Source organism: Nuphar pumila, chromosome 4 (assembly GCF_984573655.1).
Source record: "Nuphar pumila chromosome 4, dmNupPumi1.hap1.1, whole genome shotgun sequence".
Taxonomy (NCBI): domain Eukaryota; kingdom Viridiplantae; phylum Streptophyta; class Magnoliopsida; order Nymphaeales; family Nymphaeaceae; genus Nuphar; species Nuphar pumila.
Window position 1 is genome coordinate 118,351,937 of NC_143252.1, and position 25,130 is coordinate 118,377,066.

The following is a 25,130-nucleotide window of genomic DNA, read 5'->3' on the forward strand; positions in this document are numbered from 1 at the left end:
TAATATAGAGTAACTAATTTCACAACAAGCTCTCCCCTTATTAGTATTGGAATTCCATCCTACACACACGAGGTCCTTAGCTAAACGAAGATTTAATGTGCACTCTAGTTATACTTAAGAGTAGACAACATCCTTTGGAAAGTAAAATAGTTTCAAGCTAGAAAACTTAACTTAGAATTATGTTATACTACTACATTATGAAGCAAATTTAACCTAATATTGATGGCATAGTCACAAATATTGGTATCAGCTATATCTCGATGAGATATAATATCAGGATATTATAGGTTTTTCAATAAATCTCTTGAAAATCTCAGGCTTTAAAAAATAAAACAAAAAATTGAAAAATAGAAAAAATAAGAAAAGTAGATGTAAAGCAAATATGGCATAATATGACATAAACAACATGACAAACAACCTAAATATACAAAAAAATATTGATCTTAAGCATTGCACTAGACTAGATATTAAAGAGATTAGACTTCCAAATTTATAATGTCTTGCACGGTTCTTAAGTCATAACATCATCATAATCTCCAACATAAAATGAAAAATGAAAGATAAGACGAATGTACTATTCGGCTGCCGCTTCATCTGTGAAACTGCTGCATGTCCTTTGCCATAATAAGCTGAGAACAAACTTTCATTTCTTTCAGATATATTAACTCTCTCTATTATTTTTTTCATTTCTCTTCTTCTTTGATTCCTCCGTGTACATAGAAAGTATTTGCTTGATTTCTGCAGCTGTTTTATCACAAGCCTTCAAGTTTTTTCTAATCCCAAGTAGATGTTGCTTTATTCCGTATATGTCACTTTTATAAGTTGATCAACATTTAAGGCATGCCACAAAATTCAGATCTTGTTTATCCTTAATATAGGCCCACTCCCATGCTCGATTACCTGATTTTCGCTTAAAGTTCTGCATCTTCTAAATTTGAAAATGTTGAGCTTGGAGTAGATCTGTTAGCACTTGCAGAAGAAACCAACATTTAAGGCACGCTACATAATTCAGATCCTCTTTATCCTTAATAATAGACCCACTCCCATGCTGGATCACCTGACTTTCGGTTGAAGTTATGCATATCTTCCAAATTTGAAAATGTCGAGCTTGGAGTGGACCTCTTAACACTTGCAGAAGAAGCCCCTTCCATTGTTGTTTTAAAAAATTAAAATAATCTAAAAAAAGAAACATGTAAATTCACTAAATTAAAAAGAGTAAGCAAGTAAGCAACAATTAACATAAACGCAAAATATAAATTCAGCTTTTCACAGAAACACACATTGACATATATATATATATATAAATATATAATATATTACATAATAAGTAATAGTCTAAACATGCTTTTGGGATTTTATAGAAAAATTCACAGAAACAAATAAAAATTCAGAAAGCAATAACAACAGCATGTTAAAAAAATTAATATTTCTCCCGAAACATACAGTAATGTAATGTCCAGTAGTTTACCAGCTGCTCAATGAAAATCTCACACCTAACATCTAACACCTCCAAAAAGTGAACACCCACTAAGAAGCTTCACGACCTTTCCATCTCAACAGAACATCTAACACCTCCAAAATACACTACTAGTATCAAATAAGAACAAAGAATGTAATACCCGTAAATTTTATCAGATAAATAGACTTAAAATTTACATCGTTAGGTTGTTACAAGGAATTGTTTTAATTGTTTATTTATATTTAGACCTCGGATATCCTATTTGGAACTTTAATTTCTAATAACAATTCTTTTTGGTTCATCAGCAGGGTCATCTCTTACTTTTGCATTGAGCTGGAATCCTCTATTTTTATGGAAAGGGAATCCATTATTCTGTGCTTTTACTCAAGTAATTGTTTTGTGGTTATCTTGCTGATTCTTTATTATCTGAATGAAATATCTGTATTACCTGTAGGGATGGGGCTGTGCTTACCGATCATTGCAGACTATCATTTCATGGTTTAAGTTGCAGCATTACACATCTATAAATGTTCCTTCACACAGGTAAAGTTACATCATCCTTCAGTTAAATGTTGATTTCCATGTTGACCTTTTCTCTCCCAAGTTCTTTATGTCATCTGAGTTGTCTCATTTACTATTTATATCTCTTCTATCAACCTTCTGGCTCATTGCTTTTGCCTGTCATTCTTCTTAATGAGATAACTTTGCATGTCTTAAAATGATAATATAACAGCGAGCATATCTGTTGACTTCCTTGAATGGCAATACAGAGGCTGCAATAGCTGTTATATGAACCCATTTGATTTAAGACTTTCAATTTTAAGTTTAATATTTTTGCAGGGATATTCAACAAGCTCTTGTAGAAATTGGTGACAAGGATCCCTCTTTTATTGGATCAAGTGAATGGATTGGCGCCATTGAGTTGAGCTTTGTTCTTGACAAACTTTTGGGTGTAAGTATCACCTATCAAATCTTTTGTAGTGTAACAAATTTATTAAATCTTTTGTAAGAAACAAATTTATTAATCTTCTGTAAGTGAGCAAAAATGCAAAAACCAAGAAAACTGTCAGGGTAACACGGGTGTGAGCATTTATTATTGGTGCATAGCTTATCACGTTTATTTTAGCACCCAAAATATTGTAGTTGGTTTTATGTTAAGTCCTCTTTGATAGGCCTTCAAATAGGAGAATGTTTCTAGAAATGTCGACTCTGTTGAAGTTTCTTCATATTATAATGAAATAATGGTTGATCTCTACAAAAATATGTTCTGCTCTCTGGTCCCTATCATTCTAAACCTGGAGCAGTTGTCTAGGGTTGATCATATTTATAGACTCTGAACTTAAAAATCCATTTCAAAATTACTGGAGCATAAACTAACTAACCACAGATTGTAAAAGACATGACAGAGAATGAAAAGAAGTGCAAGTGCTCTGTTGGATTTTGTTGGTCTCTTTGAAGATGCATAGCATGGGGTTGGGTTCGTGGGTTTTAGCTCTAAAATTCAAAAATAGACACATCATATGAGTAGTAGTTATAACTTTAGAAGGATATTCGTAACTAATAAAGGACACCTTTTACAGCCGATAAAAGGCCATTAAGACAGTTTCTATGTCATGTTTCTTAGAAGGTATATCTCATATTAAGGGAAAAACTTCAATACAATGCAATGGTTGAGGAGTGGCAAGCACACTTCTTGCCACTTCTTTATGAGAGTGAGGTGATTAACCTTTGAATCTCCTCTTGTTTTATGCTCGAGGCAATAATCTGAAATGAAACACTAGTGCAAAGAACAATGTAACAAAGCGACTACAAAAAATGCACAAGCACATAAACAAGAGGCCACTAATGGGAAAAATACAATAAGCCACAAAGGGCTAGGTACCAAACACACACAATGAGAGAGAGAGAGAACTAAAAATATAAAGAATTGTATATTGAAATGCTTTTGGAAGCATTAAGAATAACTGTAATGCTCCGAAACTTTAACCCAATTTTTGTGACAATTTTTTCTTTTTTTAAACACAACGGAATTGTTAAGTTCACTTCGAGTCAAACATATCAAGCACATCAGAGGGCATTCAAACCAAAATATCATTCCACAAGTACTAAAAAAGTTTTACATGAGATAAAACTATAAGTTCATTACAAGAGTAGAAATGAATGGGGAACTCCACACCCCCACCCCACCCTCCTTTTTAAGTTGTATACAATTTTTTTTTTTTTGACAAAGAAGGCTGCGTTTGGCAGACCCCTACCCGTTATACAATCAAGCCATTTGGGTTTCGGCAACGTCCCAACACAAGGTGACGTGCACTAACAACTCCTACCAAGCAAGAGTCGCAATTTTTTTTTGAGTGATTGGATCTATTCAACGAGGATCCAAGATCCGTTTATGTTTTTGGATCCATATTAGGACTATCCGGGTCCATCCAAAAATCCAGATTTTCTGGGACTTGAATTAGAAGATCCAAAAATCTGAGATCCCATTAAAATATTGTGGATCCAAATAAAATGTCATGTGTCCAATGTCAAAGATCCAATTGAACTATTGTGATTCCAATATAAAAATCCAATTAAGATGTCGAGGATCTGATATCAAAGATCCAAATAAAATATCTGGGATCTAATGTCAGATATCCAAATAAGATACCAGGGATCCGATATCGAAGATCCGAATCAAATATCCAGAATCCAATATCAGAATCCACTTAAGATATCAGGGATCCGATATCGAAGATCCGAATAAAATATCTGGGATCTAATATGAGATATCCAAATAAGATATCAGAGATCTAATATCGAAGATCCAAATAAAATATTCAAGATCCAATAAAAATCAAATTTAAAAATAAAAATACCCCCATATAACATTTCGGCTATAAAAATTCAGGTTTATTCTTGTGACAAAATTCACAAGCTTTACAATAAGGGGGGAAAAGGCCCCTTATTTATACACTTTTTAGGGATTAAGGGAACCGTTGGGGTGGGTCCCAACATCTTTATGGGATGGGCCCTCTTACTCCTAAACAAATGAGAAAAAGAAAAAGAAAAAGAAAAAGAAAAAGAAAGAAAAAATAAACAAAAAAGGCAAATTATTCCTAGTAGACATTGTTAAAATACATACATGTAATTACATATATATATATGTGTGTGTGAAATACCCGATAGGGGTATTTTCATCATTTCACATAGTTGCTTTAGAAACAACTATTTCTTGTCAAATAACCTTTTTTATTTTACTTATTTTTCATTTTTATTTATTTCTTTTAGCCACCTTGGGGGTCCCACATAAGGACGTTGGGACCCCAACGATCATATTTATGACAGTTGGGGGCTCCCAACGTCCCTATGAGGAGCCTTCAATGGCTCTCCTTTTTAGCTTCTCTTCACTTGTATGAATAGGGGTCTTTCTCCTTGTCTTCTTCAAGCTTTGAGCTCCTATTCAATAAAGCTTTTATATTTTTTCATGTGTGTAGCCTTTTGAAGGCCTCTTGTATTGTCTCTTAGTGGACTATTTTTATATTCCCTCTTGTGGGTTAGTTCTTGTCCATTGTTGGACCTTGTGAATGCATTAAGCATTCTTGTTATACATTTCTGCATACTTCATTACATGGTATTAGAGCCATACGATTCTTGAAAGATTGAAAGCACGTCATTCCTCTCAATTCTTCCTCTCACACTTCGTTGGTGAAATAGAATATAAAATTGTAATACCCATGAATTTTATCAGATAAATAAACTTGAAATTTAGGTTGTTAAGCTGGTACGAGGTTATTTTTATTGTTTTAATTGGCTATTCGTAATTGGATCTTGGATATCCTATTTCGATCTTCAATGTTGGATCCCTAATACCCTGTTTAGAAATTCAATTTTCCATTTGGATTTTAGATGGCGGATCACAAACATTTTAATTGGATAACCAATAAGGGATTTTGGGCAAATGGATCGGATCTCTGATATTGGATCCTCAATGTCATGGTCATATGGGATACTGGATCCAGGATGAATTCAGTGGATCCACGGAGTTTAAATTAAATGTTAATGAGAAAATTTCTATTTTAGACCTATAACACTTTATTGGGATCCGTAATAGCCTAGGCGAAGTTTGGATCCACATTACTTCATTTGGATCTTGGACGTCAGATCCTTAATTTTCAATGTCAATTTTACATCGGTAATACTCGGGTCCAGTTAAAATTCTACTTGAATCCAAAATAAAATTACTTGGGATCCATAGTACTTTATTCAAAATCCTACCAAAAATTTTATAGTGTTTTGGATCCTTGGGTGGATCCAAATTTTCTTGGTTGGATCCATAGTTCCAATTCATAGTATAAAGAAAACCTTGGATCCATAATAAGTTATTGGAGATCCATAATAATGAGATTGGATCCAAGTAATTTTAAATTGGGTCATATTAAAAAATTTAGATATTTAATAAGTTAAATATTTAAAGGTTGGTCCGGATCCTCGGATGGATCCGGATAAGCCCAAACCATGGACCCAACTGTAGGGGGTCGCGGGTCACGAGTCCGGTCGACCCAAACCCACACCCGTATGTGTGTTAAAAAGAAATCACGTTAAAAAAAACGTAAAAGGAGAGGGTTCGGGGGAAACCCTAGTTAAAATGTTAAAAGGGGGGGTGGGGCGTTAAGCCCCTTTCACGCTGAACGTGAAGTGGAATTTGAAAAGGATGCCAAAAACAAGTAGCTAAGTCTATTCCTTGACATTAACCTTGATCTTAGGAAGTCCAGAACATAGACGAGGTTTATTCAGCTTTACACCATCAACATTTGAATTCTGGTTGTTATCTTTAATACTCATCTTTTAAGATTTATCTTGGTTAATCTTATCTCCAAATGTGACTTCCTTATCACTACTAATCTTGCTTGAACCTTATCTCAGTTGGGATCATTGAGCTGGTTGCTGCTAAGATACCAACTGATTTCAGATCTCTCCATTATATATAGGAGAAGGGTCCAAATTCTAGTATTTTTTTTTAAAGAAAACAATTCATTTCATTAAATCATCAATTACAACTCAGTCATAGGGGACGAGGTGTCACCCTAAAGCCAAAAACAAGATACATAACGATAACAAAAAAACAGATTTCAATAATTATATTCTTAATGCTTGCATCGTCTGATCTTGGGCAGACTAATCCAATCTAAATCAAACTCAGGCCATTTATGTTTGCACCTTTGTCTAAGCTCCCAATGGATTGTTTTGATTATAAGTCGGTGTTGCTTGAAGGATCCATTGAATGTCCTCAAAACAATGAACAACCAACATCTCCACACAAAAACCCATTTTGAACCTTTTGAAACTCTCTTGACACAAGCATATCTCTAAATGAGTGATATTTGTCCAACTGTCGAGTGGATCAAGTTTGGGTCCAGTCTGGACCCAAACCCAGTCTGGATTGAGTGTGGGTGTCACTTTATACCAAACCCAGAGTGAACTAGGTTCGGATCTGGATCTAGTGTGGGAATCAAAGATTGGATCTCTATTCAGTCTGAGAATCCACATTAGGTTGGACTTAGATCTGGATCTGAAACTGAACCAGGGAGGCTCAGTTTGGATTAAACCTAGACTAGGCTAAGTCTAGGTTATGTTTAATGTGAGGATATAACTGAACCCAACCCAAGATGGGTCTCGGTTAGGTTCGGTATTACATGAGTTCAGTTTGGACAGAGCTCATATAGACTTATTGAACCTAGCTCAGACCTAGCTTGATATGAGCTCTGTCCAAACTGAACTCACCTAATACTGAACCTAACCTAGACCCATCCTGGGCTGGGTTCAATTATATCCTCACATTAAACATAACCAAGACTTAGCCTAGTCTAGGTTTAATCCAAATTGGACCTTTCTGGTTCAGTTTCGGATCCATAGCCAAATCCAACCTAATATGGATTCTCAGACTAAAAAGAGATCCAATCTCTGATTCCCACACTAGATCCAGATCTGAATCTAGTTCATTCTTGATATAAAGTGAAACCCACGATCTCTCGTCCTCCTCCCCGATCGTCTTTCCCATTTCTCCTCTAACCCTCTCTCCCTCATCTCTTTAAACCCCCCCTCACTCTCTCGTTCTTCCTCTCTCACCCGTTATCTTCCTCCTTCCCGCTTGTCATCGCACGACCAGGGACGAAGGGCATGCGGCTGCACCCAAAATCACGGCAGCAAGGGAATAGAGCTTCTGAAAGGTAGGTTTTTACTGCGTTTTTGCAAGTGTACTACATTTCAAGCAGCCTATGTGGGTTTTTACGGTGATTTTAGTGGATGCCCTAAATTCCGGGCATGCAGTGGGCTTGCCATGATCCCCAAATCAAGAAAAAAAAAATTGGGGTTAGGTTTGCCGAAATTCCCAGACCTTCGATTTGGGGTTTTTGGATTTCTGTTAGGAGCGTTTCTTATGGTTTTGCAGGTTTCCTTGTGTCAAGCTTGCAGTATGCTGTCTCACGACCCATTTGCGTGAAACTCTATCCGTTTCAAATCCCTGCATTTGTGTTGTTGCATCGTTATTAAGATAATATTAAGGTTTTGGTATTTTTAAGGAAGGTCTCATTTAAGTTTTTTTTTTAGACTGGTATTTGTTGTGCGTACTGTGGATTTGAACAGGGTTTTTCTTCTGCCTTTTTGTGAAATAAAAAGGTGATTAATATGCATGCCGAATATTGGAAGAAGCCTTATAGTAAGTACAGATTTTTATCTGCATGTATGCCTCCATGAATCTGCGGTTTGGGCATTTTACTTATATCTGGAAATGTGTGATTTTGTACATTAACGAAATAGGTGATATCTTTGTTGCCGAATCTAATGTAATCTTGTGAAGTGCGGCAAAATAGAATTTTGTTTCTGCAAGTGTGCCCCATATAGTTTTATTTCTGATTTAGCACGTATCGATTTTGGGAAAGTCTGCATTGGAGCTTCATTTTTGTTTAAATGCAAAATCTGTGCTCTTGAAGGGTCTATCGTGATTTTGTGGGGTATTGGTTCCAAGGATGTAAGGGTTTGCAATACACTCCTTATGAGTGGACTAAATCGTTGCAAAACCTTAGTTCTGCGCATGTACTGAATATCGTAACAGGGTTTTTCGCAGGTACTGATTTTAGGAATCCCATTTCTTTTATTACTTTGTCCATTCTACTGGAATGTACAGGACCTTGCGTAGTATACTTGCTGTCCAGATCTTTTATAGTTTTGGCTACATTCATTTTTTTTTATAGACCAGTTCATTTAGATATGAAATGGGGATTAGTAACTCTCTTCTGTCTATACTGAAAAGGGTTGGATTGCATCGAATTTTGTGTCCAATCTTTATTTGTATCCATATTGTATTGCTGTAGTACACACACTTAGTTGTGATATATTTGGCTGCACACATTACTGTGCACCCACAGAAGTATGTATACCTTTTCTATTGTGACCCTAGTGGTGAATGATCTCAATCTTTGACAGGTTCTACTGCACATACATAGATAATTAAATATGTGCTTCCCATTGCTGTTATGACTATACACATACCCACATACTGCGCATGGAAGCCGAACCCTTCCTCAGGGAGCTGATCCCTAGTGCAGTATGGCATATTGGGAAGACCAGAGAGTCGACCCTGGCACAACATGAGTCAGTCCTTTGTTGTCTGTGTATGGGCATTATGCTTATAGCTGAAAATGGGTGATATTACACATTTGTGAAAAAGTGTGTTTTAATATTTATTGTGATTCGCTATGAAATTTCGTATGGGCATTCTACTTGTAGTGGGAAATATGGGATGCTACACATTGGTGAAACATTGTGTTTTAAGCTTTATTGATAAAATGAACTGTAACCCGATATAGAAACGGGCGTATGTGCAATTTGTTTATATCTGAAAATCATGTCACATAAGCGGCTGATGTTTGCACCATTATCTCTGTATGTTGGCAATAAAATCTACCTTAAAGGTTGTTGGCATTTCCTTCATGCTTAGAAACTATTAAACTAAGTAATTATGATTCCAGCCAAAGTAAAATCTAATCAAACCTGTAATTCAAGTAAACTATGGTGATGACTTGGGAACATGGCTTATGCATTAATAAGTAAACAGAGGTCATGATGGGTGCTGGCACATGATGGGCCAAACCTAGTGCATGAGGGTTCCACAGGGGGGCCCTCGAGTTTATAAAGAAAAATACAAGTAAAGTGAAGTAAATAATTATTTTTTTGCCTGATTGGTTTAAAGGTACCGGGGCATTCGTGCTTGACTGTTTAAAGGTACTGGGGCACTCGTGCTTGACGGTTTAAAGGTACCAGAGCACTCTGAGTAGGTCTGCACAATTAAATGAATAAAGTTTGGTTAATATACCTTTTAAAAGTATGAATGGTTGGGGGCCTACTACTTCGGTAGTAGGAATCAAATTTTGAGAAACTCCAGTGTCCTTGAGCAACTGGGTTCAGTACAGGGAATTCTCGGACACGTCGGGAAATATAAGTTAATAAAAAGAGCAACCCACTCAGATTTGGGCTTACCTTGGAGAGGGTAGGTGGTATACAACTCTGGAGACATGTGTTTCTTGGTTCGAGTGACAATGAATACCTAAGAAGAACCATAGCACTACCTTACGTCACATTCGAGTACCATTTGGCGGACTTCTTCACTAAAGCCCTTGCTGCTCTTCGTTTTTTGTTTCTCCTTAACAAACTTTCGGTTATATCCCCGTAAAGCTTGAGGGAGGGTGTTAAAATACATGTAATATATATATATATATATATTGTCTAATATACCTAATAGAGGTATTTTAGTCATTTCACAAGTACCCGATAGGGGTACTTGTTATTTTTCCTTTCTTTTCTTTCTTTTGTATTTATTTTTGCACTTTATTTTTTCTTTTTTCTTTTTGTTTTTTTACTCTCATAAGGGGCCCCACTATGGAGTCGATGGGGCCCCCAACGACTCCATGGGGAGATCCCTATGTGGCTCTTCTTTTAAGGCCATAAGGCTATCCCTCACTCTCCTTTTTTTGTGTATATATAGGGGTGAACCCCTCTTGTATTCTTCACTCTTGAGAGCTTTCTCTCTTTTCAATAAGAGATTTATATTTTTATGTTGTGTTGTCTCTTTGTGGATTTGGGTGTTATCCCTTTTGTTTGTCCATTGGTGGATGTTGTAAGTGCTTATCACATTCTTTGTTTTTCCGCATATCTCATTACACAAACTTTATTTCTTCTTTTTATTACCGTCGTTCGCGGATACTCAAAACGGGTAAACAATTCTCGAGATCAAGTTAGGTCTCCAATTGTAGCTTAACACACAACTTGTATTTTATTACTGGGTTCCACATTCAGCTCTCGACCGATATAAGAAATCAACACCATTTATCGAAACATTAGAAATCAACATCTAATGTCGGGACACTATGAAAATCAACAACCATAATGTCACTTTCTTGGTATACAAAAAATAACAGTTGTGTCTACACACCACCTCCAGGCAAAGTGGCGGAATCTCCCTAAAACCGTGGCCGGGAGATGAACATCAATATCGGGTTCAGGGGCACAACAACGCACACAGAGTTTTAGTATCCTTATAGTTTCCCAAAACCGCAAGTTCATGATTTACACACTAAAGAAGGGACATCGAGAGGCGTAGATTACACTGTTCTATTCTTTTATCTTATTATTAATTCAACTTCTTTATTTTGCAAATCAACATACAAAAATTAATAACACAGGTTTGCAAATCAACATGCGAAGCTCATCACGGGAACAGAGCCCGTGGCAACATGGAACAATACAATTAAAACAATAATATCAAGTTTTATTTTTGCCATGCATAAACAACTAAACAAATAGCAACACATGTTCAAGGCTCACACGGTCTACGATGATCCACTTTTGATCATCGATATATCCATATGCAAAAATCATAAAGAACATGCCCACATATGCATTCTTTTCACATGCTTTTCAATACACAATTACATATACTAATTTAGAGATGTGCATGAACAACAATATTCATATGCATGTGTTGACATAATCATGTCAATTACATGTTTCCATTCATGAATTTTCTCAAAGTAAACAAGTGAACACTCATGCAATGATACACGTGCCAAAACACATCAATTTCATGTATGCACATGCACATAAAGTAACTTTGCATTAACACCTTGAGCATGCAACATAACAAGTCTAAGCATGTAAAAAATATCATTCTTTTGCATGCATTAGGCTAAGTCTAATACAAAAAAGCAAATTCTAGAAATTAACATGTCAAATTGAGTTTTTATTCCAGATTCAAATAAGCACAAAGAATGTACATAAACTGAAAATTTTTATGTACCAAATTGACCTTTGTCTAAGCATATCCTGAGCCCACAAACTCATAGGAAGTCTGAAAATTTTTGCACAAATGCAACCTGCTTTATAAACAATTTTTTTTTAATATCCTGCCCAGCCGACAAGTGGCTGGGCCTATTCAAAACCACCGGGGCCTGGCAGGCCAGCCGAAACTGGGTTTGGCTGGGCTGCCAGCTGGCCCAAACATATGTGCCTAGAAAACTTCTTTTTTTTCAGAACCTGCCAGCTGAGCTCGGCTGGGCCTAGCAGGCTCGACAGGCCTGGCAGGCCAGGCCGGCTAAACTCAGTTCAGTTGGGCCTGGCAGGCCTGATGAGGCCTAGCAGTGCAAGGCCAGGTCTGACCAAGCCTGGCCAGCCGAACTGAGTTCGGCTGGTCTGCCGACCAGACCACACTAAAACTTTTTTTTTTGATGAATGCAATCACAAACCCTTGTACATAGGTATATGTTGAAACAGTAAATTCATGGTTCACATAAATGAGAAATCAATATACCAAACTGCCTCACAATGACATGAAATGATAATCATATTTCTATACACAGTTCCAGATCATATTAGGGCATATTAATACAACATGAATGATATATATATCTTAGACTAGCAAGAAATGGCAGTCATGTATACACGGTTTTAAAATCATATTATAACTAATTGGGTACATGGCATGAATGGTTTATTAAATCATGAAATCGCAATTCCAAAAACAAAACTCCCGAACAATAATTAGATCTACAGCGTGTCACCATCTTTGAAACAGAATTTCCACATAGCTAATAACATTGCTGCCTATCTCAAGAAACATGCATAAGATAGTTTATTTAATGTTGACAATTAAATTTATAACATCCCATACTCTTTGAAACAGATTTTTTAAGTATCAATTAACATTGTTTCCTGTCTCAAGCAAGACGCATAAGGCATAGCATTTACATTTTTAGGCTCGCAATGCCATCGATCACACCACATCAAGGTGGATCGATGCACTGCTGATGGCATCCAACATAACCTCATATGCGGGTCTGTCATCTATGACTATAGCACATAAACGTTTCATGACAATATGGAATCGACATGTGCTGCATATAATATTTTTCTAAAACATATCAAATAGTGAGTCATGTTAAATGCATGTTCATGGCTATATATATTTTTTTGAATCATACCCAATATACCCTATGGCTCAACAACACATTATGATATATTTAGATCTATGTATGTATATTTAGATCATACCCAATATACAGTTTTTTTTTCTTTATTCCAAAATAAATTTCAAAAAAAGAAAAAATACATTAATTTCAACTATGAATCTTAGAGTAAATATTCAGATTTACTCTTTTCTCATGGGGTTTTTCTAAAATCTTGCATAGAAATCAAATCTATGCTCTTTTTCTCATTCGAAACAAGAGAAAGATCCATACCTTGATCGTAGATTGAGAGAAAACTAAAAATCGTCGGATGACTGGAGGTAAAGAGAGCTACCTCTATGCTCTTCTTCTTTCTTCTTCCTTCTTCCCCTCTCTTTCTCACTCTTTCTCTCTCTTCTCTCTTTTTCCTTCTCTCTTTTTTTTTATCTATTTATAGGCCACAAGGGGGGTGACGCCCCCCTCTCCAGCCCCTTCTGGATGGGCTAGAGAGAGAGAGAGCTCTCCTCTTTTGGGAGTCTCTACTCTACTTTCCAATTTTTTGAGGCAACAACCACGATGACTGCCGCACACACACTAGCTTCTCATAAACCTTGCTTTGATACCATGTGAAAATATCTTCAAGAATATCAATTCAAAGACTACTTGATTAACCCACTATATTCACAATGAAAAATATGTGCACAAAGCATAAAATATACTTACAAAAGAGCACAAATGCACAAAGTCATAAAAAAGAATCTTTTATTGAGAGAGAGAGCTTTACAAAGCTTAAAGATTACATGGGGCAATGCCCCTTATTTATAGACAACAAGGGACCCAAGGAGGGGCTCCCATAGAGACGTTGGAGGGGTCTAACGTCTCTATGGTGGACCCTCCTATAATAAAAATAACAAAAAAGAAAAAGAAAAAAGAAAAATAAGAAAAGCATATTCATTTGAACATGTGTGATACATGTGAAATGACTATTTTACCCCTAGTGGGTATTAAAAAATGTATATAGATAGATACATAAACATATATATGAAATACATATGTATATGTCTCTCTCTCTCTTTATATATATATATATATATATATATATATATATATAGATAGATAGATATATGAGTTACAATTTAACACTTGTATAGTCTTAAACAAGCACCAAAGGCTTGATATGATCGCTTTAGTTCCGTTATGACTAGTTTTTGATATTTTTCATGTTATACTAAGACTGTTTTATTTGTTAAGAAATCTGCTATAAGTATTGGAATTTTGCTCCTTTATGCTTATGACATGATCATAACAGGAGGAGACAAACAAGGAGTAAATCATATTAAACATGTACTTAAACAAAATTTTGAAATGATTGATTTAGGCTTTTGCAAGTTTTTTCTCGGGATTAAAGTTGTTTATTCTCTTTGAGGATATTTATTATCTCAATCTAAATTTGCTACTGAGATTATTGACAGATCTGGATTGACTGACGAGAAGAGAATAGATACACCTGAAGTTATCAACTCAAAGATGAAGATTGATGATGGAACTCCATTAGATGATCCCACAACATATCGACAGATGATCGGTGCCTTGACATACTTGACCATTACCAGACCAAACATCTCTAACGTAGTTCACACTACTAGTCAATTTCAACACTCTCCTATCTTAGTTCATATGAGTGTTATGCGTATTATTAGATATTTAAGAAATTCTATTAACAGAGGATTGTTATTGTCTTCCTCCTCTCCTCTTGAATTAGTTGCATATTCTGACTTTGATCGAGGATTAGATCCCAATGATAGACACTCAACCATTGGTTTTTGTAGGAGACTCACTAGTGTCCTGGAAATGCAAAAAGCAACAAAAGGTGTCTTTGTCATCTACAAAAGCCAAGTATCGGGCTATGGCCACCACAACATCAAAACTTGTTTGGTTGAGGTGCTTGCGGGCAAACATGGCAGTATCATCAACCACACCATCCAGGTTATGCTGTGACAACAAAAGTGTCATATACATTGCTGGAAATCATACATTTAATGAATACAATAAGCACATCAAGATGGACTGCCATTACGTTAGAGAAGAATTTTTGAAGAAGACGATTTCACTGCCACATGTCATGTCTGAATATCAACTTGCAGACTTCTTCACTAAAGCCCTTCCTTCACCTAGATTTCATTTCTTGTTAGGCATCTTTCGGTGATCACACCATAAGTTTGAGGGGGAGTGTTAATGTATACACAATTTGTGGGGTATTTTAGTCATTGTAAATATAAGAGTATTATGGTCATTGTATACATTGTACATCTTTTATACAACAACAACTACGCCTTCATCCCAAAACAATTGGGGTCGGCGATATGAAACAACAAAGAAAATCCTTCTGGGTCTTCTATATGAATCCTTCTCCTCCAATCATTTCTATCCAATGCCATGTCCTCGGTGAGGTTCAAAGCATTCATATCCTTTCCTATCATCTCCATCCAAGTCTTCTTAGGCCTACCCCGACCTCTTTTAACTAATATATTTTCCCATTTCTCCATCCTTTTAACTGGAGCATCATTAGGCCTTCGCCGAATATGTCCAAACCACCGTAAACGATTCTCTCTCATCTTATTTTCAATGGGTGCAACGCCTACCTTCTTACGTATCTCCTCGTTCTGAATCTTATCTTTTATTGTATTTTCACACATCCATCTGATTCTGACCATTGTACATCTTTTATATTTTATATTTTTTCATTCTATTTGTTTTTGTAAATCCTAGAATAGTTTTGCGCCTAATGGTCATTTCTAGCCATTGGGGAGACCCCAACGACTCTCTTGGTTCCCTTGTGTATATAAAGGGGTTCAAGCCCCATATGTTGTAAGGATTTTTGCTTAAAGCTTTTGGTAAATACAAATCCTATTTTTTATGTTTGGTGTATGCCCTTAAGTGGGTGATTTGTGTGGATTTGTGATTGTGTAATTGACCCATTAGTGGTCATTGTGATTGTATATTTCCATAAGTGACATCTTTGTATTTCATTACAGTACATACATAATCACATGCACAAACAATTAATTACACAGAGGAAGAAAAAAATAGAGGAAGAAGAAGAACAAAGGAAGGAGGAAGGAAGAAGAAGAATAGGAAAAAAGATGGGAAAGAAGAAGCGACAGTAGAAGGGAAGAAAAAAAAACGGAAGAAGAAGAAGAAAGGAGGAAAGAAGAAGAAGAAGCGGAAGCAGAGTAAGGGAAGAAAAAAGGAGAGAAGAAGAAGAAGAAGAAGAAGAAGAAGAAGAAGAAGAAGAGGAGGAAGGAAGAAGAACCAAGGGAGAAGAAGAAGAATAAGAAAAAGGGAGGAAAGAAGATGCGGCAGCAGGAGGGAAGAAAGAGAAGAAGAATAAAGCAGGAAAGAAGAAGAAGAAGAGCAAGCAGAGGGTGGGAAGAAAAAAGAAGGGAAGAAGAAAAAGAAGAGAAGAGAAGAGAAGAGAAGAAGAAGAAGAAGATGACAAAAGAAGATAGGGAGAGAAAGTACATACCCAATGGTGGCTGCCTCTGATGGTAGTTGCTGCCAGTGGTGAGGAGGGTGGGGGTTGGGGAGCAAAAGGGAGGAGAGACGAAAGTGGGAGGGGTGCCCTAACATTGGGCCTCCCTCTCCCTTTTCTTTTTATTTTTTTTTATAATTGAGGTGTGCGCCTCACCTTGAGGCACGCCTTGCTACAAGGCATGTGCCTCAAGGTGTATGCAGCGCACGCCTCATACATGTTTGCGCCTTAGCCTTGTGCTTCAAGGCAAAAAGCCCCTCGTCTTGAGGCAAGGCACACTTTTTTCACCTTGAAGCGTGTTTTTCATAACACTGCTTTTTAGGTTGATCTTAATGAAATAGTGCATTCTGATTTGGTACCGAAAACATTGTCTTTTCATATGCTATACTAAGCAACAAGGACTTTGTTTCAAGTGAATCACAATGTGATGACATGATATTTTTTATTGTGAAATATTTCTTTTAATTAGGCAACAACCCTCAAGTAAAAGGTTCTAATATGTAACTGGAACTTCCATAATTCCATTGCATACCAAATAATGAGAGCACTCTTGTTTTCTTGAAGATAACGCAATTTTAGCTAGCTTTTTCCCAATGCTTTTGTTATTCTCCCTCATGCAGGATTTTGTTGTTTTTGTTATTTGATGATTATGTGATCAGTACAGTACAACAAGAATAGTGATAGCTATCACTATACCTTAATTCTTATCCTTGTGGCACAAGTTCTATCCAAAGAGTATCGTGATTCACTAATCAAGAGAAAGCAAGGCCGTCTTTACAGCTCCAATTGTTTTTCCTTTGTCTGTTTATCCTTCTCTCAAATTTCCCATGGTGTTAAGTTGTTAGAGCGTTGGATTGAAGAACCATTCTTGTTACCATCTTACATTCTTCTTTTTCTTTTTTCCTTTCCTCTCCTTGCTTTCATTCATGTTTGGAGAAAACCAGCCATCAGAAATGGATTGACACAGACAAATACACATATGTAGCTTTATATGTGTCTGAAGAAAATTTGAAATTATTCCTACCAAACCTGGCATTTTTTTTTCTAAAGTTGAACCTTTGATCACAACAAACTGTTAATGATTCAAGGCATATGTATATGTGTAAGGTGGTGTTTTTACAGTACTTTCTTGGCCCCCTTGTTCCTTGATTCTTTTTTCTTTTTCATTCTTCATTTCTTCCTATCATGTTACTTACCATGTGATTTTTTTTGTTGATTTTGTGTTGTCCATGTAGGGAAATAGAGCTGTAATATTTTCTGTTTTTTTTTTCGTGGTGGCCTACCATGCAATTCCTGAATAATGTATGCTACTGCACTAACAAGGGTACAACAACAACAACAACAACTACGCCTTCATCCCAAAACAATTGGGGTCGGCGATATGAAACAACAAAGAAAATCCTTCTGGGTCTTCTACATGAATCCTTCTCCTCCAATCATTTCTATCCAATGCCATGTCCTCGGTGAGGTTCAAAGCATTCATATCCTTTCCTATCATCTTCATCCAAGTTTTCTTAGGCCTACCCCGACCTCTTTTAACTAATATATTTTCCCATTTCTCCATCCTTTTAACTGGAGCATCATTAGGCCTTCGCCGAATATGTCCAAACCACCGTAAACGATTCTCTCTCATCTTATTTTCAATGGGTGCAACGCCTACCTTCTTACGTATCTCCTCGTTCTGAATCTTATCTTTTATTGTATTTTCACACATCCATCTCAGCATACGCATCTCAGCTACACTCATTTTTTGAATATGATGTCTCTTGGCAGCCCAACATTCCGTACCATATAGTAAAGCGGGCCTAATAGTCGCAATGGCATTCTACGATTGCACAACACTCCAGTTGCACTTTTCCATTTCATCTACTCAACCTTTATCCTATGATTTACATCTCCATCAATTTCTCCATACTTTTGAATGATAGATCCCAAATATTTGAAACAATCATCCACCGGTATTTCTTGCTCACCAAGCTGTTAAAATGTACTCATCAATTATTGTAATTAAATATATTTTATATATATAAAAGATGATACTTATAGATATATGGTATATATGTATATGTATCTTCCTATTTATATATATAAAATATATATTTTCCTATATTAGCCGTAGGGGTAGTTTAGTCATTTTACGCATATTCCATTTTGGAATATGATTGTATTTTCTCTTTTATTTTTCATTTTTTTCTAAAATTATTTTTTGTGGTTTGCGCCACATTGGAGGGCTCCCCAAAGAGTCGTTGGGGAGCCCCCAACGGTCACAAATGTGACCGTTGGGGGCTCCCAACGACTCCTTTGGGAGCCCCCAATGTGGCGCCTCAAAGGCTTATAAATAGGGGCTTTCCCCCTTGTATTTGTTACTTCTTTGAGGAGCTTTTGCTCCATTGTAATGGGTGTTACACCCTTCTTCTCTTCAATAATATTAACTTATGCCTTATGGGCATTTTTGCCCCTTTCGTTGTGACCGAGTTGCTCTTTGGTGCATCGGAAAACGTGTTATTCAAGAAATATTAAGAAAAATGGTGAAGTTTTCTTGTTCTCTCTTTTTTCTTTCTTAAAGTTATTTGGTATGTATTCTTTTTCATTTAGTATCATGCATTATAAAGGAATATCTACTTCCTTAATAATCTATATGTATGTGTTTTTTGTTTTTTAGTACTTGTGTTATTCGGTTCTTCATTGAGCCTTTGCTTTTGTGTATATCACATTTTTAAAATCTCTTAAAAGATAATTAGTTAAATCGGTGAACTTGTTTGTCATTGCTTAAAACTTCCTTTAATAGGGTCGTTAATCGTGCTTATCTTTCAAGCATAAGTTGATGTCAATCTTGAACTCGTGTGTATGGTTTTAGGAGTCTTTGTGATCTTATTGTTGTTTTTCAAATCCTACATATGATTTAAAAGCTTTGTATTGATGGACATCTTTGACTCCTTGAATTTAAATTTTTATCAAATAACTTCGGTACTTTGAAGTTATCTCTTGCATGTTTGCTTAAAAGCATGAATTATATATGTGAGAAGTTTTTTTTTTTTTTTTTAAAGAAAAGTTGAGTTGAGATTGAAATTCTTTAACATATAAAAGCTTGTGATAATTCACATTCTTTTCTACACACTTGCTATCATATATTATGAGTAGTGATGTTTATTAGAGATTTCTCATGTAGTGATATTTTTTAAGAATCTCAAAAATGATTTCAAATCATGTGTCTTAGTGAATTTTTTTGTAATTAAAGATTCCTCATGTAGTGATGTATGAATACCTCTAGTAACTCTCGAAGTATGGTTTTCTTCCATTTGGAGTTAAGTTTTTCTTTGCTTTACATACTCGTTTTTTAGTGTTGTGTGGTTCTTATTGGTGAATACTATGTGTGAGACTTTCACAGTTCTTGTAAGAAGAGTGTTTTTTTCTTGTGAAAATCCTTCAAAGTTTTGGTCTTAAAAGGATTATTCTTTTGGGAAGTTTCGTTGTGGGCATTTGAAGGTCTAATTGTAGAAGTCCATTTCTTTATACAAGCTTGGTCCTTTAGTTTTTGATTTTCTACTAATATTGCAAGTTTTACAAATTTGTTCTTTTTGTGAATTTTTCCGCATGCGTTTTTTCAAATTTTACTGCATTTATTAAAGAATGCCCATATTAAACTAAATTTGTTATATTGTCATTCGACATCTTATATTACATAAAAATTGCATCTATTATCATTTGGTGTGCATATAATTGCACTTTATATCTATCATGGTTAAAGCTTGTGGGATTATAGCCCAAGCTCTGTTAGTAAAACTTATGACTTTTGGGTTCGCATTTGCGAGTATGTATTGTGCTCCTTGTGCACAAGTGTTCTTTTTTGTGCATGTGTGCTCACATTTGTTTCCAAGAATATTATAATATTGTTCTTGGTATCTTATTGAAGATACTTTTACATGAGTAGTTAAGGTTTGATTTGACTCTTGGATTATTCCAAATCAGTTCTTGCACATGATGTTGCTTAATATTTCATGTTGTACTTGTATAATAAACCTTTTTGGTATAAATAACTTATTTGAAGAATTGATCATGTTAAAGCATAATTCGTGTTTATGCATAATCGTTGTTATAATGCATATTGTTGTGATTGATTATATTGGACCTTTGATTTGATTTTTTCAAATCGTCCCTCTTTATAAAATCACCTATTTGGAAATTGATTGCCTTTTTATGACATTTATATTTATCCATCACATGTTATTTAATGCATCATTTATATGGCCTTGTTATTGTGATATTAGAGATGATTGTTGAGGTGAGTTATGGGCACCTTGTGTTATGTCATTTTAGATTGTCCACTTGCCATATTAAAGATGGTTGTTGAGGTGAGTTATGGGCACCTTGGGATTCTAAAATGATTTGTTATATGATCTCTAATTATGAGTGTGTCACTCCTTTTCTCTTTTTGGCCATTGATCTTATGGATGCTCTTATTTATATATAAATGTGATGGATATATGGTGTTTGAAACCTTAAATGTTTTAAGGTATATTAAAATCAAGGGTTTTGGGACTATTGCCCAACCTTTTGTTGTTTATGAATCTTATGAGTACATTTGCACATTTATGAGTTCGTGTTTTGTGCTTTTTGTGCACAAGTGTTTCAAGTGTTCTTGTTGTGCGTATGTGCACGTATTTATTTTCAAAAATATTATTCTATTGGTTATATTCAAGGTTTTATCTATATGTTTGTCATTACAAGTTTTATTGCCTCAAAAGTCTTCTCCTCTTATACCTCTTATCTAAGTGCCATCATATGTAGACAAGACATATTATACCTCTTATACCCTTTGTTGGCTTTGTTCTCTTGGTCTAGTAGCTGAACATACTTGTTTTTTAGTGTTATTATATGTAGACAAGGCACGTTGATTCACACCATGGTGTGTGAATTTAGTCCATGTTGGCATTTGTGTCCTTGTTCTAGTCGTTGAAATGTATGTTCATGGTTGACTTCTTTCACTCATTTCAAGTGTCATTTTATGTAGACAAGAGATGTATTGCGTTTTAGCCCATGGTTGGCTTGATACTCTTGTTCTAGTAGCTGAACATACTTGATTTTGAGTGTCTTTTTACGTAGACAAGCGATGCTTTTGGTCCATGTTGACATGTATTCTCTTGTTCTTGTCGTTGATACACTCATTTCAAGTATTATTATATGTAGACAAGAGGTATTTTTACACACCTTTTGTGTGTGTCTTTTGGCCTTTAATGGCATTATGGTTATGTTCTTGTTCTAGTAGCTTATACACTTGATTTATGGGTTTTGGAGGACTAATGAGGTAATTACTTGTAATAGATGAACTATTGTTGAAATTTGTGAAATTTCATTCATACTTTGCTCTTTAAAGATACAAGAGAATCATATCATTAATATGCATATTTAAAAAAAAAAGGGCAAAATTTTTTGGCATTTAATCTACACACCTTTTGTATTTAATATGCAAAATGAATTTTTATAATTGCAATCATTTGAGTAAGATGTTCCTAAATGTGTAAGGTTCCCTACTAAAATAGAGAAATGTGTAGATTATGCATTGTAAAATGAATAACACCCATTAGTTCATACCTCTTTATATGCTTCTTTGAAGCCTTCTTGAGTGAAATATATATTTTTCCTCTTCTTTTGGGTGTTTTGCCACTTTTGTGGTTTTTTGTTGTTCTCTTGCCCATTAGTGGCTATTTGGGTATGTGCGTGCTCTCTTGTTTGCTCTTGAAGACTTCGTTTCTCTTGTTCGGCACTTCATTATAAGCCTCTTGTAGGGTCCCATGGCGGACCATTGTTTTATTCCCATTGTGGGGGTGTGTTTTGTCCATTTTTAAGAGCTTGTGAAAGCATTATGCATTCTTGTAATTCGTTTCCTCTTTGACATGATATATGATTTTGAAATTTTGGTTTTCTAAATTTTTTTTTCATGCTAAAGTAATTATCCTATCATGTGCTTCAAATTTCTATGCATAAGTTATATCTTTGCACCATTGTTTTGTGGGTGAGTCATCCGATATGATTTTGATTAATCTTGTTAGGAATGTTACATTTGAGTAAAGTGCAAAAATATTTTTTACTTGTTCTTTGTTGTTATTTCACAGGATCTTGGAGATGGGATAAAAAATACCCTGGATAGATCGGGAAATGTGTTCACCATTAGAAGACAATTGGAGGAAGGCATTTGTAAATTTCAAATGACATCCTCACCGAAGCCTCTTGGAGTCTTGCGACTTTTTTCAATCTTTTCGTTTCCCCACACAAAGTTTGAGGGGGGTGTTAAAATGTACTCATCAATTATTGTAATTAGATATATTTTATATATAATATTATATATATATAAAAGATGATACATATACATATATGGTATATATGTATATATATCTTCCTATTTATATATATAAAATATATATTTTCCTATATTAGCCGTAGGGGTAGTTTATGTGAAAATCTCTACAAAAAGAGATTGTGTGTAACACCACAATACAAGAAATACAAAGAGTGCACAAAGGAGAACACTCACAAGTGCACAAAGGCACGGATACACATGCACAAAAGCATGAAACAAAATGAACTTCAATTCATAAGTTCCCAAGAGGGGCTTTACAAAAGCATTGTTATTGCATATGCACTCACAAAAAAGGATGAGTTTACAAGGGCCACTAAGGCCTATTTATAATGCAAAAAGAAGCCACAGGGTGCAGCTCAATATGGCTGTTGGAGCTGCACCCAACGGTCACATTTGTGACTGTTGGGGCAGCTCCAACAGCTATATGGAGTTGTCCCTTTCACAACAGTCAAAAAGAAAAAAAGTGTAAAAAGAAAAAGGTGTAAAAGGCAAAAGTAAATAAAAAAAGAAAAAGTAAAAATGTTAGCCCATTAGGGTGGCTGACACCTATTGAATAAAAGGACTGAAATACCCCTGATGAGTATTTCAGTTTACAGTTAAAAGAGACATAATATTTTAACTGTTTAGTCATTTTACGCATATTCTATTTTGGAATATGATTGTATTTTCTCTTTTAATTTTATTTTTCATTTTTTTCTAAAATTATTTTTTGTGGTTTGTGCCACATTGGAGGGCTCCCCAAAGAGTCGTTGGGGAGCCCCTAACGGTCACAAATGTGGTGCTCCCAACGACTCCTTTGGGACCCCTCAATGTGGCTCCTCAAAGGCTTATAAATAGGGGCTTTCCCTCTTGTATTTGTTACTTCTTTGAGGAGCTTTTGCTCCATTGTAATGGGTGTTACACCCTTCTTCTCTTCAATAATATTAACTTATGCCTTATGGGCATTTTTGCCCCTTTCGTGGGTTTATGTGTTAGCACATTATGTGCTTGTGTTTTCCCCTTTAGTGGGTATATCCGCACTTCATGTGCATGTGTGTGGGTTCATTATTGAACCTAATGTATTCAAAGTCGTTTCCTTACACAAGCTTCACTACACTCCCATCACTACTTCGTTGTTTACTAAACCGACATTCCATGCATTCTGTCTTACTCTTACTCAACTTAAAACTTCTTGCTTCCAATGTCTGTCTTCATAATTCTAACTTAGCATTAACCCCAGCTCTAGACTCATCAATCAAAACAATATCATCAGCAAACAACATACACCACGGCACATTTTCTTGAATTGATCTCGTAAGCTCATCCATCACTATAGCAAATAGGAAAGGGCTTAAAGCAGATCCTTGATGTAACCCAACCGTTATAGGAAAATTGGTTGTCACCCCTCCACAAGTGCGGACATTGGTTACTACTCCTTCATACATATCCTTAATTATACTAATGTACTTGAGAGAAACACCTTTCTTCATCATTGTCCACCAGAGAACGTCCCTAGGTACTCTATCGTATGCCTTCTCCAAATCAATAAAAACCATATGCAAATCTTTGTTCCTCTTTATATTTCTCTCAATAAGTTGTCTAAGAAGGTGTATAGCTTCCATAGTTGATCTTTCAGGTATAAAACCAAATTGATTCTCTGATATCATGACAACCTTCCTCAACCTAGACTCAATCACCCTCTCCCAAAGTTTCATAGTATGACTCATGAGTTTTATACCACGATAGTTTGTGCAATCTTGTATATCACCCTTATTCTTATATAGAGGCACCAAAGTACTCTTCCTCCACTCATTAGGCATCTTATTTGTCCGCCAAATCTTGTTAAAAAGATTTGTCAACCATTCTAAACCTTTCTCTCCCAAGCATTTCCAAGCCTCGATAGGTATACCATCTGGGCCAACTGCCCTTCTTGATTTCATTTTCTTCAAAGCCTCTGCAATTTCTTTCTTTTGAATCTTGCGCATGAAGTCACGATTCATCTCATGAAAAGGAATTAAGAAGTCTCCAAGATCTTGAGCATGACTTTCATTAAATAGCTAATCAAAATAATCTTTCCATCTCTCCTTAATCTCCTCATCTTTGACTAAAACCCTTTGCATTTCATCTTTGATACATCTAACCATACCCAGATCCCTCGATTTCCTATCTCTCATCTTTGCAAGCCTATAAATATCTTTCTCGCCCTCTTTGGTATCCAACTTGTCATAAACCTCCTTATATACCTTATCCCTCGAGTTCCGAACTACTTTTTTAGCTTGCTTCTTTGCTATCATATACTTTTTCAAATTCTCATTATCACGACTC

The 25,130-nt window shown here is 35.6% G+C and overlaps 1 protein-coding gene across 1 annotated transcript in view; it reads left to right on the forward strand.

Moving 5' to 3' along the window:
* LOC149840789 (Peptidase C78, ubiquitin fold modifier-specific peptidase 1/ 2) overlaps positions 1-25,130 on the forward strand; it is a 124,147-nt gene that overhangs the window by 95,371 nt on the left and 3,646 nt on the right. Inside the window, exons 10-11 of the mRNA XM_090003334.1 lie at positions 1,914-2,002; positions 2,300-2,411. Of these exons, the coding sequence (XP_089859460.1) occupies positions 1,914-2,002; positions 2,300-2,411 (201 nt within the window). The remainder of the gene's footprint in view (positions 1-1,913; positions 2,003-2,299; positions 2,412-25,130) is intronic.